Source organism: Chelon labrosus, assembly GCF_963514085.1.
Source record: "Chelon labrosus genome assembly, chromosome: 21".
Taxonomy (NCBI): Eukaryota; Metazoa; Chordata; class Actinopteri; order Mugiliformes; family Mugilidae; genus Chelon; species Chelon labrosus.
Window position 1 is genome coordinate 5,158,926 of NC_140354.1, and position 16,776 is coordinate 5,175,701.

General features: G+C 39.3%; 3 protein-coding genes across 4 annotated transcripts; 1 reads left to right on the top strand and 2 right to left on the bottom strand.

Moving 5' to 3' along the window:
- Positions 1-372: 372 nt before the first annotated feature.
- On the bottom strand, positions 373-2,960 carry LOC311507120 (frizzled-2-like). The gene has a single exon (XM_084571339.1). It carries the CDS (start codon positions 2,837-2,839, stop codon positions 1,208-1,210), a length of 1,632 nt encoding a protein of 543 aa, XP_084427465.1. The 5' UTR covers positions 2,840-2,960; the 3' UTR covers positions 373-1,207.
- Positions 2,961-5,049: 2,089 nt separating this feature from the next.
- moto (minamoto) lies at positions 5,050-9,720 on the top strand. Of its 2 annotated transcripts, XM_084569913.1 has the most exons (6): positions 5,050-5,286; positions 5,504-5,608; positions 5,782-7,279; positions 7,527-7,661; positions 8,131-8,308; positions 8,381-9,720. In XM_084569913.1, the coding sequence occupies exons 1-6, from the start codon at positions 5,150-5,152 to the stop codon at positions 8,569-8,571; spliced, it is 2,244 nt and encodes a 747-aa protein (XP_084426039.1). In that variant the 5' UTR covers positions 5,050-5,149; the 3' UTR covers positions 8,572-9,720. The 2 variants fall into 2 exon arrangements, with proteins under 2 accessions (XP_084426039.1, XP_084426040.1); XM_084569914.1 differs by lacking the exon at positions 8,131-8,308 and having other exon boundaries at positions 8,381-8,431.
- An 80-nt stretch (positions 9,721-9,800) lies between these two features.
- ccdc43 (coiled-coil domain containing 43) lies at positions 9,801-13,992 on the bottom strand. Its single transcript, XM_084569915.1, has 5 exons — positions 13,797-13,992; positions 13,100-13,193; positions 11,011-11,146; positions 10,742-10,797; positions 9,801-10,585 (listed from the first exon to the last, which is right to left on the bottom strand). Exons 1-5 carry the CDS (start codon positions 13,968-13,970, stop codon positions 10,398-10,400), a joined length of 648 nt encoding a protein of 215 aa, XP_084426041.1. The 5' UTR covers positions 13,971-13,992; the 3' UTR covers positions 9,801-10,397.
- Between the last annotated feature and the right edge of the window lie 2,784 nt (positions 13,993-16,776).

Sequence of the window (16,776 nt, forward strand, 5' to 3'; positions counted from 1 at the left end):
GGCAAAAAAGGTTTCTTGTTATGTTTAGCACTTGAAGACGATGTTAGTGTACATGTGTGAAGAAGCCCTTCACCACATTCTTACAGGTTGACACCTGTTTCTCAGACACAAAACACACTAATGTGAAATATTACAGAATATATTCACAGAGTGGGTTTAACAAGCGAGGAGTATTTAATTGACAATCTCAGTATAAACTCATTCCTTCTATTTCCTTGAAGGCTACAGACTAGTGTTAGAGACTCATTTCCATTAAGAACTCCAATAATCTCTTTTACTCATGCCTGCCAGTTTGAGGCAACAGATGTCCAGGTGCGACACAACCCTCGGCCCCTTGAGAAAACAACATAACCATGCTTTTTTCAAGCAAAATCATTTGTTACGAAGAAAATTTAATTATCAAAAAAAGAATACTGAACATACTGTGGGGCAAAACACTGAAATCACTACACAAGTTTTTCCCTATCAACTACAAATTAAAAAAAATCAAGCCTTTGACACAGCGGTTGAAGATATCGGCACATTCTGCAGACTCAACATGCGTTTTTTGTTAAAGAAGAGAAATTGTAACAAAGTAGGGTGCCAAACCAGAAAAAAAAATATTTTGTATATCATCCAACAGACTGAAATGTAGATGCTGTTGTCATAAAAAACATATTAAATAATATTACTAGGAATTACCAAAAAACAAGCACGTCTGGATGTCAGCCTATCGCATATTTACAGTGCAAAAGCAAAGCAGGTACATTGACAGATTTAAATACAATATATAATTTTATGTTTTTACAAATACTATTTACAATGTCATTTAAATGTATATGGAATCTTTACAGAGAGAGAGTAAAACAGTCTTTCTTCCACAGCTCATTTCAGCTCTCTGTTTTCTTGGCTGCTGGATCATCACTCCGCTGGAGTTTATGGTGGCTTTAAGGGAAGAGCCAAAGAGAGCGAGGAGAGCTTTTCAGCACATGACATCCACAGCCATGATTGTTGTTTGTTCAGACAGTCAGGTTCAGTCTGTGTTTATCCAACTTATCCTGTCAAACCCTAACCCTCGTTTTGGCATGCAAGTGTGACTATGAAGCCGAGGCAAATACCACTGCTGTAAAAACTTGTAGCTATTCACTGTCCCACTCACCTATCACATAAGGAGCAGGTAATAAAACACAGAAAGAGTAATCCCACAACATTTGGATGTCCCTTTAGTTTACACAGTGGTCTCTCCCTGCTTGCCATAAGTGAGCCTTGTGTAGAACTTATGCCAGGAGTGTAGAGTCTTTCCAGACCAGATCCAGAAACCAGAAGTAATGCCCACTATCAGTGTCATCAGGTATTTAATCATGTAGACAGTGAAGTCTGGGGTCATGTGGGGTCCAGCCTGCACAGGGCATGGAATGGCCAGGCTCCTGCAATTATGGCTGACCCAGCTGCGCTCCCAGTGTGGCCGAAAGGCCTGCTCATAGAAGAAGCAGGCAATAACAATGGTAGCAGGGACGGTGTAGAGCACGCTGAATACTCCGATCCGCACCATCAATCTTTCCAGCTTCTCTGTCTTGGTGCCGTCGTGTTTCATAATGGTACGGATCCTGAACAGTGACACGAAGCCAGCTAGCAGGAAAGAGGTGCCGATGAAAAGATAAACGAAGAGAGGGGCCAACACAAAGCCCCGTAAAGGGTCCAGGTTGCTGAGACTCACAAAGCAGACACCACTGAGCACATCACCTTCAATCTGCCCAATGGCCAGGATGCTGATCGTCTTGACAGCTGGCACTGCCCAGGCTGCCAGATGAAAATACTGCGAGTTGGCTTCAATGGCCTCATGACCCCACTTCATACCTGCTGCCAGGAACCAGGTGAGAGACAGGATGACCCACCAGATGGAGCTGGCCATGCTGAAGAAATAGAGCATCATGAAGAGTATGGTGCAGCCTTCCTTTTTGGTGCCTTGGACAATGGTTTTATAGCCATCAGGGTTGAAGCTGTCGTTGCACACCACTCTGTCCCCGAGGAAGTAGCCAGCTATGTACGCTATGGAGACCATGGTGTAGCAGCCAGACAAGAAGATGATAGGTCGCTCAGGGTATCTGAAGCGTTGCATGTCAACTAAATAGGTGGTTACTGTGAATAATGTAGATGCACAACAAAGCACAGACCAGACCAGAATCCATATACGGGAGAAGTGAATCTCTTTATCACTGAAAAACATATTCCCACCGCTCCTTGAGGACTCACATGGAGCTCCACAGTCCTTCTCATTTAAAAAAGTATAATTCAAATATGGGGGCACTTGGAGAACTGATGGACACCGGAACGGCATCTCACGTGAGGAAACTATAAGGGGGTCCTGGGTCCCTGGAACAGACATGGGAGGGATGGTGGGGTCGGAATTGTTTTGGCCCACGCAGATTTGTCCGTTTCCTAGAACTGGGAAGTTCTCGCAGCGCAATCGGTCCGGCCACTGAAAGCCAAACTTGTTCATAAGAGCCTCGCAGCCCTGCTTGGCCCTCTCGCAGATTGACCTGCACGGAGGAATCGCTTTCTCTAAAACTGTGCATACAGGCGCATACATGGAGCACAGAAAAAACTTCAACTCCGGAGAGCACTGTACCTTCACAAGGGGGTAAAACTGGTGCACCTCGAGCCCTGCGTCCTCCTGGTTGTAATGGCCCACTAAATTAGGCATGATGGTCTGGTTATAAGCTATGTCCGTACATAGAGGTATCGAAATCGGCTGGCAAAATCCATGCTCCGGCACCACTATTCCATGGTCCCCTTGATACTGTGCTGATATTAGCAGAGGCAGCAGGACCGCAACGGACCACGTCGTGCAAAAACTCATCTTTCCAAGTTTGAAACAGATCGGTTAACTTGAAGCAGATTTATTAAGCACGTATCATCTGTCCTCCAAGCAGTTCCTCATCGACGTTCAAAAATGAAATGCTCTGATGTTGATTACCTGAACGCTGCCTTCTTTGTGATGCCTGGCTAACTTTTCTCTTTTCCTCAACTCCGATTCCCTCACCATAGTCAAGGTAACTACAGGAAGAAACAGAATGTGACTTCCGTTAAAAAACTTTAACAATAAAACAGAGTAAAATCGTGGGTACATTTAAAATTTAGACCAAAATACTTACATAACACATGTAGCATAATAAATGACCAGTATTTTTTTTATCTCCAAGAGTCTGACCAATAGTGGGATTTTGAAGGGTACCGACATTAAAACGCATGTTAATGGGACAGTTATTTTAATGTCTAATAATGATAATATTAATAACAAACTATATATTGCCATGTCCTGCGTGACTGAGAATCTTCACACATCACACGTATAACAACAACAATACTAGTTTAATGACGACAACAACTAGCTTACTACTACTGCTGTAAAAAAAAAAAAATAATAATAATAATAATAATAATAATAATAAATGTATATATCATGTCTAAAGTGTTTATAACATTATCAATTGACTATTTTATCCCAAATTGTCAATATTATGCGTATGGCCACAATTCTTTTATTTTGAAGGTAACGTTTCTTGTGCACTGGTCGTATTTGGCTAGTATTGTCAAACTTTACTCCACAGCTGGATTTGCGTGGCCCAACCAGACTTTCAAGTTTCCCTTGAACTAGTTTGTCCGTGAGAGAAGGAGTCTGTAAATATGTTTGCAGCTTGGTCAAACGTAGTTTTGGATAGATAACTCAGCAGCAACTGGATTACGTATATAATATCAATCTGCTTCCGTTAAACTGAATAGAACAAATGAGCAAGCGGATATTAAAATCTTCCGTAAATACCTGTACGTAAAATGTACTGCTGTAAATAATAATAATAATAATAATAATAATAATAATAATAATAATAATAATAATATATGCGTATTAACTTCTATGAACGTACACCCTAAAATTTGGGGGAGGGTGTGGCACCAGGCGTTGCTATGCGCCTGGATCTCCTGCTTGGTGTTAATTGGACCAAAAATAGAATTCCCCTGGCTCAGCCAATGTGTCTTCAGGTCGCGAGGGCAATATTGAACTTCTGAAGGGTGGAGTTGGGTGGGAGGCACGAGACCACTTGAGAACAATGTGGAGAAAGCAGTTAAAGAAAAAAGTTCCCGTTTTAACTTAGCAGGTAGGTTATCCTTATGATAGACGGGTAAATTAAATTTTACTTAGATAAGCTGTTTTTAAAAGGAAAACTTGCCAAATTGAAGTGGGAGGCCGAGTGTTTAAACGCGCCACAGCTAGAGTCCAAATTAGCAAAGACAGCGTCAAAACTTGCTAGCTTAACCCACTTATTTTAACGGCTGGTTAGTGGTAAGTTAGTGAGTTGATTTGTTTTCTCAAAAATAGCAGTTATCTAATAATTGATATTGTGTAGATTGTATCACATTTATTTTCTAAATCTCTACCATAAATACCATATAAGGCTGTTGGAAATATTAACTGAGTATCGTGTACTTTGCCAGATTAGTTAGGGAGTGCTAAAGACACCAGGGAGTACAGAATGGCGTTTAACGGGCATCAGAGCACGTTTGCAAATTCACCCTTTCAAACATATCAGCGTCAGGCAAGTATTCATTTTCGCTATTATATTTTTATGTTACATGTTTGAAAGCTAAAATCAGGTGTACCGTCACGTATACTCCAGCATAAATTAAATTGTTACGGCAGCACAGAGTGTTAACATTAAGAAATCAACTAGTGACCTTTTTTTAGGGGTTCATGATAGGCAATTAATGGTGAAAAAACATTCATCATCAAAGTTACCCATATTCATTAAGGTATAATCTGTGACAAGATAATACCCAAATTCCCTTAAGTTTTTGTTTGACATATTTCATTGCAGGAACCGAACAGTTATCTCTGAAGCTGTAACTATTATTATTGAATGTATGGTATTTGAAATACCAGAAAAAAAGTGAAAATTATGTCTTGACAATTGATTGTTATGTCTGATTAATCCTGAAAATATTCAGGGAACGATAATAATAATAATAATAATTATAAACTGTATAAATCTATTATAATTAACATGTGTATTAACCATTTGTTTCAGCTTTGTTTCATTTGTGTCTTGACATTAATCATAGCTTGTCTCTCTTTCAGGAAGGGGATAACGTGCGTGGTGGGAATAGCGGTAGCATGGCATCGACTTTTGTTTCCATCCCCAGTGCCTCGCTGCAGGAACAGGAAACTGCATCCTATGTGCCTTGGTCTCGCAATACTCAAGAGGATCCTTATGAACTTATGCGTTGCGCCCAGACCAGTGTTAAAAGCAGGTATTCTTATTAAATGTGGTTAGATATGTTACAATTCTTTGAAGTATTCACCTATAGTGTTTTTAGAAGTGTCCTGTCCTATCAATATAGAGTAGGCTTCTGTTATTCAGAGGTAGTGCGATATATTGGGTGCAGTCATATTGAATGAATGTTTTCAAAGAAAAAGAAAAAAAAAATCAAGAGTGCAGTCCTGAGAATGTGTTTTCTTTCTGTTGAGGAAATGGACGGAAAATGGCGATTATGATGGGGAGACTGATCTGCAAGGTCTAGTGTCAAATATTTTGGATGAGGCAGACTCACAGGACAGCTACTACAGTGAGGGGTATGTCAAGGTTTGGTATATATTACAATATGTACTGTATGATTTATGTCCGACATGAGTTCAGCAACTGAAAACACTCAATATTTGTGTTTTGTATTATTTTAAAAAAAATGTATATGCTGTATTAGTTAATGAACATTGAAATTAAGTGACATCTTCAATTACTCTTTTAGGAGCTTACCTACATGCACTCCGATCTGGTCTCCAAAGACATTGAGAGAAGAACTGCTACAGTATGGTCAATCAGAGCCTAAAACACAGCGTAGTACTTATTTTCTTCTAAACGGTGTGTCTCATGAGAATTTCAGTAAAGCACAGCAACAGTCACTTGGCAAAGATTTTGAAGATTTCAGTCAAGATCCCAATGGCCTTACTTCCAGTCAGCATTGGCTTTTTAATTTGCCTAATGGAAACAGCTACTCCTTCCGTCCCCAGAAGCTGCCACCTGGCCTACCATTGCCCAAGGCAGGAAACACCTACCCTTCCCAGATACAGCAAAGCAAGCATGTCAGCATGTCAGCTTGTAACAACCTAAGGAATGGTAACCCTATGAATAATTTCCCTGACCTCAGCAATATCCTCAAACCTGAAAGTGAAATAAACAGCCCCTGCTTTGATTCTTTCAGTGGCGACCAACATACCCATAGCAGCATAAAGTCTGTTTGTAATGAGCAGTATGTGCCAGAAGACATTAACCCATTGGTCAGCAGTTTTCAGTCATTCATAGCTAGTGAGCATGATGGCATACATTGTGGAGACTTTCCAATCATGCACAAGAAGACAGGGGGCATGCACCATGAAGACAGCATGACTGAACCATGGAAAATTGCCAGTTTTGCACTGTCAACACAATCTAATCCTGTAATACAGACCCCCAAAAAACTGGTGGGAGAATTTGAGACTATGCAGAGTGAAAGAAATGAAGGTATGAGGAAGCAAACGTTTAAACCTGATGACTTTTTAGATCTATCTGATTTCAACCCTCAAAATGCAGAGTATTTACATCAAACACATCCATTCTCAGTTTCTTTAAACCTCCCGAACCAACAGCAGAACAAGATGAGAATGCACAGAGAGAACATTAATGTGACAATGAACCAGTATTCAAAGACTCACATCCAGCAGAGCCAGACAGAGAATAAGATCAAGCCACAGATACAGAAAGAAAAAAGGAGGATGGATATATCTGGATTCCCAGAAGGCTTCACTAGAATCCCCCAAACTAACACTCACATGAGAGAACGAGACAAATGTCATCAACCACAAAGCCAATACATGGATTTCCAGGGGAGCACGCAGTCTCAGAGATTTGATGGAGAGAACAGTATGGCCAGTGCAGGGCAGGTACAGCAGTTCATGCCTTTGATGTATTCAGTAAATGACCCCAACAAGCTGATCAGCTCTAACTTCAGCTCTAGATCTGCTCTGCCCTATGGAAGTGGAGTTTCTCGTGTGGATATGGGTGATAAGATGTCAGCCAATGAGTTTGCAGCTTTTAAAACCTATATTAGTGACATTAGGTCCTGCAGAGGAGAAAGCACATATCATGGTATGACTTCAGCCATGACGACATCAGCATGGATGAACCAAGGAGGACTTGTGATCCAGCCTTACGTCTGCCTAGATGAATGTTTTGAGCAGTGGAGGTGTTTGGAGAAGGAGAGAAAAAGGGTATGCTATTAAAATAAAATTTTGTGTTTAGGGGTGATTATTAAGTGTGACATCATAGATAACATAACTGGTTAAATAGGGATTTATTTATTCTCATACAATTGTTAGTGAAAAGTAGTATTTATTTCTTTATTTATTTTTTAAATATAAAGCTTAACGGCTTTCAAACATACGTGCAATGTACTGATTACCATTCAATGAAAGTTCATTCTGTTGTTGATGTGTTCTCATCTGTTTTCAATTTTAGGTGCAGGTAATCCTTACAAAAACATTTCTTGGGAAAAGGACTGGAGCAGTGACCAACACTAGTCTACCCAAAACTTCACCAAATCCCTCAAGAGTCGAATACCTCATTTTTAATCAGATGCGAGAACAAGCACAGGTGAGAACCCTGAATCAACAGTTTCCATTCTGCCACCTACAGACCAGTCTTGTCACAGCAGCATTGTTGTGTGCTGATGGTGGTATTTGCGGGTATATTTAGCAGAGACAAAAAGTGGACCAACTATGGATCAGCAATACCACAAATTGGCTCGCAGATGTATAAGTTTTTGTGTTTGTTTTGGAACGTTAGTTCAACCAAACTTTAGTTACACTCATTTGTCTTTGTTGTTGTAAATCTTGCATTACTTTGAAAATATTGTAGTCAATATCATATACGTTTTGGAGAAGCATGTTAATTAGTTACATGTAAAAAATGAAAATAATATTTTATAATAATATAAAATAAATATTGCTACTGCTTTGTTGCACTCAACAGCATAGAACGCTCTTCAATGAAGCTGACTTCAATAAAGTGAATTTGTAAAAGTGATGGGGGAATATAAAAGTTGATTATGCTTGTGCTGCAGGTGGCAAACCTTCTGGATAGAATGGAGTGTCTGTGCAGCATTCCTCTGCACAGCAACATCCGCACTGTACTGCACAGGCATCATATGGCTATTTGTATCACTCAGGCAAGATATAAGGAGGACATTGCGAATATGACCAAACACCAGCGGCGGAGGCCTCATTTCACAGAGGACAATGGTAACCCTATTGTAACACATACTGTATGTCTTTTTGATAATAATCGTGGTCCTAACTTGCCTGTTTTTCCAGACACCTTTTTGATGATCATCGCACTTAAGGACCTAGCTGCTACCACCAGGAAGCTCCGCACAGCTCTGTGGTGTGCCCTCCAGATGACACTGCTGAAACCTGTCAAGACGCAGGACCACCATGTTAGCAAGGACACCACGTGCACAGAGAGGTGCTCCTCTCCATTTGAGGGATATTATTTTAAGTTGTGATCTATCAGGCAGCAGGAGTGAGTTAAAGATGTTGATTAAGTTAAAACCACTACAGAGTGTCCCATAACCAACAGGGTGATAAAAAAAAAACCCATATTTATAGTATTACTTACCAGCAAGTCAGTGTGACATTTTAGCCGCAATGCGGTAATCACTACGGTTCGAAGCTTGACGATGACTACATCTTTGGGAGCAACAAAGAGTCTCTTTTGTTGTGTATGAATGACATGAAATATTATTTACCCTGCTACAATCCTGACTTGGTTTCATTTAATTAGTGTCAGTTTCAAATCAACACAAATCTTGCTCCATTACTGTTGTATTTAAAGGCACTATTTATGTGGAAGATTTCATTGAATTCTTCATTGTTTTACTTATTTATTGGAATGTAAAGGACCCTCAGTTCTGGGTTTTCCCAAGCAATAATCGAATCACAAGAGCAGTAGTTTAAAATGAACATGCTAAATATTAAAATGTTTCCTGAGACGTTCCAGCTAATTTCTGCAGATTGAATTTTTATGTAACCATAACATTTTGTCATCAGAAGGTTTTTATCTGCAATTTGGTGAACTGCAAACAATATTAAAAGTAGTTAAAGAGATTAAATATTTAACATTAAAATGCTTTAATCACACTTCCCATTAGAAACAGAATTAATGAATAATTGTATCAGTGAACACAACAGCTAAGTTAAAAAAAAAGAATTTCCTGAATGCAGTGTAGTATTTGATCACCTGTTCTATATAAAAAGTTTACAATGAACACGCTAAATTATAAATCTTTCTGAAATGTTCTGTTTAGTTTCTGAAACTTCAATTCAGCTGTAATCACAAGTCGGTTTTATTTATCTATTTTGTCACTTTTTCCTTTTTCTTTGCAATTACTTATCTGTGAACACTACTTCTCTTTTCTGTGGTTTGTCCATTTCCTTCTGAGCGTCTTCACAAGCCTGTTCCCACTTTTGTCTGTTCAGTACCTCCACCATGTTGGTGTTGAAGTTCAGTGTTAAAGTTTTAAATACATTAATCCCACAAATATCAAATATTGTCACTGAAATGTGCAAGTTTATTAGCAAAAGACCAAAGCTGAGTCAAGTAACAACGCTCTGCAAGCTTTCGTCTCTGCTCTGCTTTATGAATATGCAGAGGGTTGTTCTATTCCTTGTTGTTTTAAAGTACTTGTGTTGTTATCTTGTGAGTTGTTCTGTGAATGGAAATATCTGAAATAAAGCAAACCAAATTGTTGAAAATCTTTTTATTATTTTGAAAGATTCCGATCCGTATTATTAACATTCAAAGGATGGTAAATGATATGTTTGAGGTATAAGTTAGCATCTGCTCTTTTATATATATATGTGTGTGTATGCTTTGTCAGACAGAAGAAGGCATATCAAGATGCCGACACAGGCAGAGACTGAACTGAGTTAATTTGTTTTTCAGGTTAATTTCAGGGTGACTATGTCAACACCCAGCTAAGCATGTGTCACACATGTTCGAGAAATATATTGGCAGAAGTGTACAATTTCTTTTGACTAGCTACATAAGCTAGTATTGTAGCTGTTACCACATAAAGGTTAGAAGCTTTAGCCCTAGACAACATATTTCTGTGCCTGATTAAATCACTGTGACACAAATATATTTTGGTTCTGCATAGCATCCAGTTCATTGTTCTTTACACATGAGATACTGAAAGTAATTGTAATTTTTCAGATACTGAAGTTCCCATTAAGGTTTAGCAAAAAAGAAGCAAAAGAATTGTTTTTTTTTTTCCCCACTTTTGTCTCGTAACAAAAACTTCTCACTTTAAAAGTGTCCTTTCTTTTATTTTTATCTTTTGCGTTCACCTTTCTGTGTACGCTTCTTTTCCTTCTCTTTTCTGTCTTGCTTGGCTAGTTTATCCTTCTCACGCTGCATCTTGTCCATTTCCTTCTTCTTCTGAGCGTCTTCACGTGCCTGGTCCCGCTTTTGCTTTTGTCTGTTCAGCACCTCCTCCACATTGGTGTTCTTGAACAGGGCTGACACTTTAAGTAAAGGACAGCTGCATAAAATTAAATGTACTTTCTAATTTATCATGACCACATACCACCATGCAGGTGTAAATGATGAGCAGATATATCATTATCTATATACAGTATACAGTAAGCCTATATGAACATCTTCAGAAAGGATACATTTATTATTTCCAGTGAAGGTATTCGCACTTGTTGACTCCTCCTCTTCCACTTCAGTGCTTTAGTCAAGGAAAGAACTGGCATCTTTTGGTACATGAGAGCACTGGATCAGACAACAAAACAATTGCTTCTCTCTTATTATGTACATGCTCATGAACCTTATCTGTGTATAGTCAAAGAATTTATGGTAAACAAAGTGAAAAAAAGAGCTCATTCAGAAAGTGCGACAGCAGCTTTACTGATGTTTCGGTCTGCAAATTCAAGGATATTCCTCTTCATCGGTTACGGTAGCGTACTGGGCAAGAAGGGCCTCTTTCCTTTTCTTTGACTCTTCAGACACCTCCTTCTGTTTCACCACAATCTGAGCTTGTTTTTCAATCATACTGGCAATGGCCTGCACCTCAGCTACAAACAACACAGAAAGAACGACAACAACAAAACTGTGAATAAACATATCAACAGTAGTGCAATAAGTACATGCTTTTTGCTGTCAGTGGGAAAGTAGGTTATCAGAAGAAGCCACCTATTAGAGCTTAAGGCTCCAGACAGTATTCCTTCCTATGGTTATGTGCAAAGGAAGCAATCTAAATAATTCATCCATTCATTTTCTGTAACCGCTTTTTCCTGTTAAGGGCAGCGGGGGTTGCAGGGTGGAGCTTATCCCAGCTGTCATCGCCAGTCTATTGCAGGGCTAACCATTCACACCTACGGCCAATTTAGAATCACCAATTAACCTAACAAGCATGTCTTTGGACGGTGGGAGGAAGCAGGAGTGCCCGGAGAGACACAGGGAGTACATGCAAACTCCACACAGAAAGGCGCAATCGGCCCATGGATTCGAACCCGGGACCTTCTCGCTGTGAGGCATCAGTGCTAACCACCTCTCCACTGTGCCGCCTCAATCTAAATAAACATACTGACAAAACAAACTCATTGTTAATAACCTTCTGAAATAAAAACTTTGTCAGACAAAAACTTGCAATCTCAGGGTCTGCTTTTGTTTAGTTGTACGGATTACCATGAGAAAAAAAAATGCCTGTGCACTCTGCTACAAAGTCAGAGCAAACTCAAAGATCGAATGCCTCTCTATGTTTAACAGCTATTAAAGGCAGACTCAGTAGATATCTGTCTTTTCTCTGTTTAGAAGATTTAAATGAGCTGATGAGCCTGCTGCCTTGAAATTCTTACAGAACTACAGTATTTTCACCCCTCGGGATTCTCTACATTTCTGCATGAAAATGACTAAAACATAAGCAGATTTTCACACACAGGTCCTGATTGCAGACAAAGAGAACCCAATCCAACAAGAGTTTGTCTTCTAAACCCAAGTTTGTCAAAGCGTATAACGGTACAGATAAAGGAGCTTTCTGAGGACCTCAAAAAAAGCATTTGTTGATCATCAGGCTGGAAAAGGTTACAAAACCAATTTGGAATCCACAAATTGAGTCAGACAGATTCTGAGATTTAAGACAACTGTTACCCTCGACAGGAGTGGTTGACCAACCCAAAAGCAGGACGCAGAATAGTCTGAGAGGTCACAAAGGAACCCAGGGTAACTTCTGAACAACACATTGACTAATGTTAATGAATCCACTATCACAAGAACACTGAACAACCATAGTGTGCATGGCAGAGCGGCTCTTGAAAAATCAACATTTTTGTCCCTTTTGCAGTTGCTAAACATCATGTGGGCAAGCCAGAATACTACTGGAATGATGTTTTGTGGACACGTAAGACCAAAGTAGAATTATTTGGTTTAAATGAGAGGCTCATGTTTGCAGATGTCATGCAGCAAGACAACAACCCCAAGAACACAAGTCATTCTACAAAATAATGGACAGAAGGAAGAAGAACAAAAGTCCACAGGTTTTGGAATGGCCAGGTCAAAATCCTGATCATAATCCAATAGAAATGTTGTGGAAGGAACTGAAGTGGTTCTGTACTGTGGAATGGGCTTAAATTCCTCCCAGCCGCTGAAGCATGTTGTTAAAATGATTACTTTTCTTCAAAAGCATAGTATTACTGTTTAATTTCTTTATTGGGTTCCATTCATCTACTTTCAGTGAGTAATTTTCTTGCACAAATGCTGAACATACGGAGGGGCGCAACTACTTTTAATCAGCACAGTATAATTTTTTTTTGTGTATGTAGCCTTCATTGTTGAAAAGCTTAAAGGTACTGTTCATTCAGGGCACAGCTGATGTTCTTCAAGATTAGCAAAAATCCTGACAACTATGATAACTTGTTCCCCAAGAAGGGCTCAACTATTTTCCCTCTTGTAAAGTATCTTGAAGAAAAAAAACTATCTTAAATTTAAATGACATTAGTAATGTGGATGAATCCAAGTTACACAAATACCATCATCAGCATTTCTTTTGGCTGCGGATCTGCTGCAACACTCTGTCCACTGCTTGATGATCTGTTTACAGACATCTTCCATGGTGTCCTCATCCTGCACACAAACCACAAGTAATGCAAGTAAGTCAAGTGCAATCAGCTCAGTTCTGTACATGGACGTATTATGATCACATAACTTGTCTGGATACCAGAAAGTAGTACGGAGTCAATTTTAAGTCGGAATAAACACATATGGTTAGATGCAATATTTTATCATCATTTAAGGACAAATAAATCACTAGGGAGAACGGGTGTGATAATTGTGAACCGCTTCTAACATGTACCTCTACAAAACAGGACCGTGAATCTCATGTAGGCCCAAACAACCTGCAGGCATTGCAGTACTGACTCATGTGTTACTTGGGGTGTTGGTTGGAGCTGAGACTGATCAAGAATGCAATGCCGTACAAATTTCAGATCTTTGCAAGGGGTTTGGCGTGGAGTGAGAGGGAAGTTGTTATCACAGCTTGTGGAGTCTGAACCTTAGTTGAAGAAACAGCGTCTAACATCTATATTTAACTCATAAATAACATGTTACAAAAGTGCTGTAACTTGGTACCACTCGGCAGTCGAGACAGACAGCAACAAATGAGAGCACACACACACACACACACACAGCCTCGGTGGCTGAGCGGGACATGCCGCTTTAGATATTCACCAGAAATGCGGATAAAATTCCTTGAAGCGCATCTTGTTTCTCATCGTCGCTCTCCTCTTCTTGTAGAATCCCTAAAATGTACGCCCCATACACCTCACGGTCAACTTCTAACGAGTCTAACCGATCATTTAGCCAGCTTTCAAACTCCCCGGCGTCTACCATGGGCGCAGCCATCTTGGCCCTTTGGGGTCTTTCTTTACCGTTTGGGTGTCCTTTCTTTGCCTGTAAAAAAAGAAACGGGAAAGTTTCACATTTCACACATTTTTTTTTCTTTCTTTTTAACGACGAAGTAACACCCCAGACCGAGGTAAATGAGCCATGTTGCCCTTTTATAATAATTTAATGCACAAATTCAACTGCTCGTGGATTGAGCATATACGATATTGTAGTTGTTAAATGCTAACATGATACTGCTTGAGAAACTGCTACAGTTTTTAAACGCTGTTTGGATATACCATGACCTGGATGACTGAGACCATTCACAGACAAACTGCTAGAGTCTTTAGAAAGTCTGCTCATAGTTTCTCTGTTATTTATGTTTTGAGACAAAGCTTAACTTGCTAAGCTTAACTAACTAAATTGACAAATGTGTATAACTACACATTTGTCAAGTTACAAGTTTATTGAAGGCTGATATTTCGTAAACACTAATGTCTAGAATTATCACATACGTTTTATGTGACATACTTTATTTCTTGAAGAAAAAAAATGTCAGTCACTAAACGCATGTTCCAGAATTGCATTTATGTGTACACACCGAGACTCCAGACTACAGCCAATTCTTACAGTTAAATGGCATCTAAAAGCCATAATATAACAAATCGTCGTGAATTTTGAACTACTGAGACATATAAAAAATATATATTTTAAAGTTGTTGTCCAGCTACCTGTTATCATAACAGACAAATTACATCTTGCCTGTGTTAGTAACTCTATTGGAGCAGACTGCACAGCATCTGCTTAGCCTCTGCACGTTGTACGCTGCACAATACCCTTCTGACCATCTTCTGTGATTGCCTGTCCCTCTTACCAAATCACCATATATACCCACATCTTTATTTTCCCCTCTCCCACGTTTGCCTGTTCCACATTAAGGAAGAGTGCTCTGTTTGCCCCCTGCAGGGTAAATTGGAAAAACTTAATTCACAAGGTGCACATATGAACCAAATTACAGCTTGTAGACTACGGACACAGGTATTGTCAGCTATCCCTTTGAATGAACATACTGTGATAATTTTGTACTACTGCTAGTCTGGCTTGTTAGAGTAATTGCAGCAGCCAAAATTTCAATCAGTGCTAAATGTCCAGCATTGGCACTCCATAAGTGCCCTGGGATGCTGCCACAAATACCAAAGTTTTTGATTGAAAATGTACGGTTGATTGTTGCATGGTTTGCAGAAGCACTCATGTACTCACTCGTAGGCTTTGAGCACTAGGCGTGCCATTACTAGTCTAATTGAAATGCTGATTTCAAAATAACCTATTCTTTTTTAACTCAATGGGCAGCTGGCAGTCAAACAGCTCTTGGCAGTCCACAGTTGTGATCGCTCCATACCAAAAAACACTGAAAAACTACCACCCACCTGAATGAGAGAAAGTCATCTTGGAACATTAAGTTTTGTGACTGTCAACCTTTGAGAAAGTTGTTGCAGTGCCTCAATGACATTTAAGGTTAAGTGAAAGTAATGGTGACATAAATGCATTTGATGCATTTCTGGATTTGAGGCAGATGAAATACGGATGTTTGAGAATAGTTTAAAATAGTGTGACATTCTGTTTTTGGCCACTAGGTGGAAGTAGAAGACAGATCTGTTTCCGTCTATCTTAGGATAAAGATGCATGAGATACATAGTTGGCTTTAGTTGCATGACAGTTGTTTTTTGAATGTGATTTATTTCAGATATCTCTATTCATTTGCATGTGAGCCAGTTTGTTAAAGCATAGTTGCAGGCAGGGCTGTGGCACAAGAAAATGCCCTACCAGATGTTTGTTCGTTCTCTTTCATTTGACACTGGGACAACACCTCCCAGCTGTTGGAATATATTAAACAATGTTTCCATGTGAATGGCTTGATCCTGCTTCTAGAAAGCTCTTCTTGCCAGGGTGGTTATTAGTTACCCCACGTCCCCTAGTTATACCCCTAACACACATGCACACTCACACTCCCCTTCCCACTGCTCCTACATAATAGCTTCACACGTCGCTGGCCTTGCGGTAATGAAGTGTGAAGCTTCTGTGATGCCACAGGGAAGCTACGGTGTGGAACTGTACTCTCTGTTTTAGTGCACCACCTTCACTTCATTACAGCTAAAATATTTGTTCAAATATTTGGTTAACTTTGTACTTTTTACATGTAAAACTCATGTTCATCAAACACCCTCCGTGAAAATTTTGTTGTCCTTGGTGCATCATACTCAGTATTTATTATTTGGTGCTAATAGTGTTTTTGTATATATTCAGTGCTTTACGAAATTGAGATTCTGATGATTATTTGATTATTTATATGTTCTCCTGATACTGGAAAGTTTTTTTTTAATTCACTTATTGTTTGAGTTATGTTTATGTTGTACAAAAGTTACTACATAGTAACTACATAGGTAATAATAAACTCTAGGAAATGCATTTTTGCAATTCATTCATTCATTCTGTCATTCATTTTCTGTAACTGCTTGTCCTCTGGAGGGTCGCAGGGGGTCTGGAGCCTATCCAGCTGTCACTGGGCGAAAGGCAGGGTATACCCTGGACAGTTCGCCAGTCTATCGCAGGGCTAATTTTTGCAGCTGAGATTTTTTAATTAAAAAGTGAAATTAGGCTTTACAAAGTTTCAGTTTCATTAATTTCCACTTATTTTATTGAATTATTCTAAATAGTATCAAAATTGTGAAAAACATTAATTTTACGTATTCTAACTACCAAAATAGGTCCGTTATAACAGACAGGGAAGCTGCCATTAAAACAGGCTAGGGTAGTCATATTTCAA

Coding starts and splice junctions, on each gene's coding strand:
- LOC311507120 (XM_084571339.1), bottom strand. CDS start 2,839: ATGAGTTTTTGCACGACGTGGTCCGTTGCGGTCCTGCTGCCTCTGCTA.
- moto (XM_084569913.1), top strand. CDS start 5,150: ATGGCATCGACTTTTGTTTCCATCCCCAGTGCCTCGCTGCAGGAACAG. Junction 5,609..5,781: donor GACAGCTACTACAGTGAGGG/GTATGTCAAGGT, acceptor TTACTCTTTTAG/GAGCTTACCTACATGCACTC. Junction 7,662..8,130: donor AGATGCGAGAACAAGCACAG/GTGAGAACCCTG, acceptor CTTGTGCTGCAG/GTGGCAAACCTTCTGGATAG.
- ccdc43 (XM_084569915.1), bottom strand. CDS start 13,970: ATGGCTGCGCCCATGGTAGACGCCGGGGAGTTTGAAAGCTGGCTAAAT. Junction 13,194..13,796: donor GAATTTTATCCGCATTTCTG/GTGAATATCTAA, acceptor GTTTGTGTGCAG/GATGAGGACACCATGGAAGA. Junction 10,586..10,741: donor CTTCACTGGAAATAATAAAT/GTATCCTTTCTG, acceptor TTAAAGTGTCAG/CCCTGTTCAAGAACACCAAT.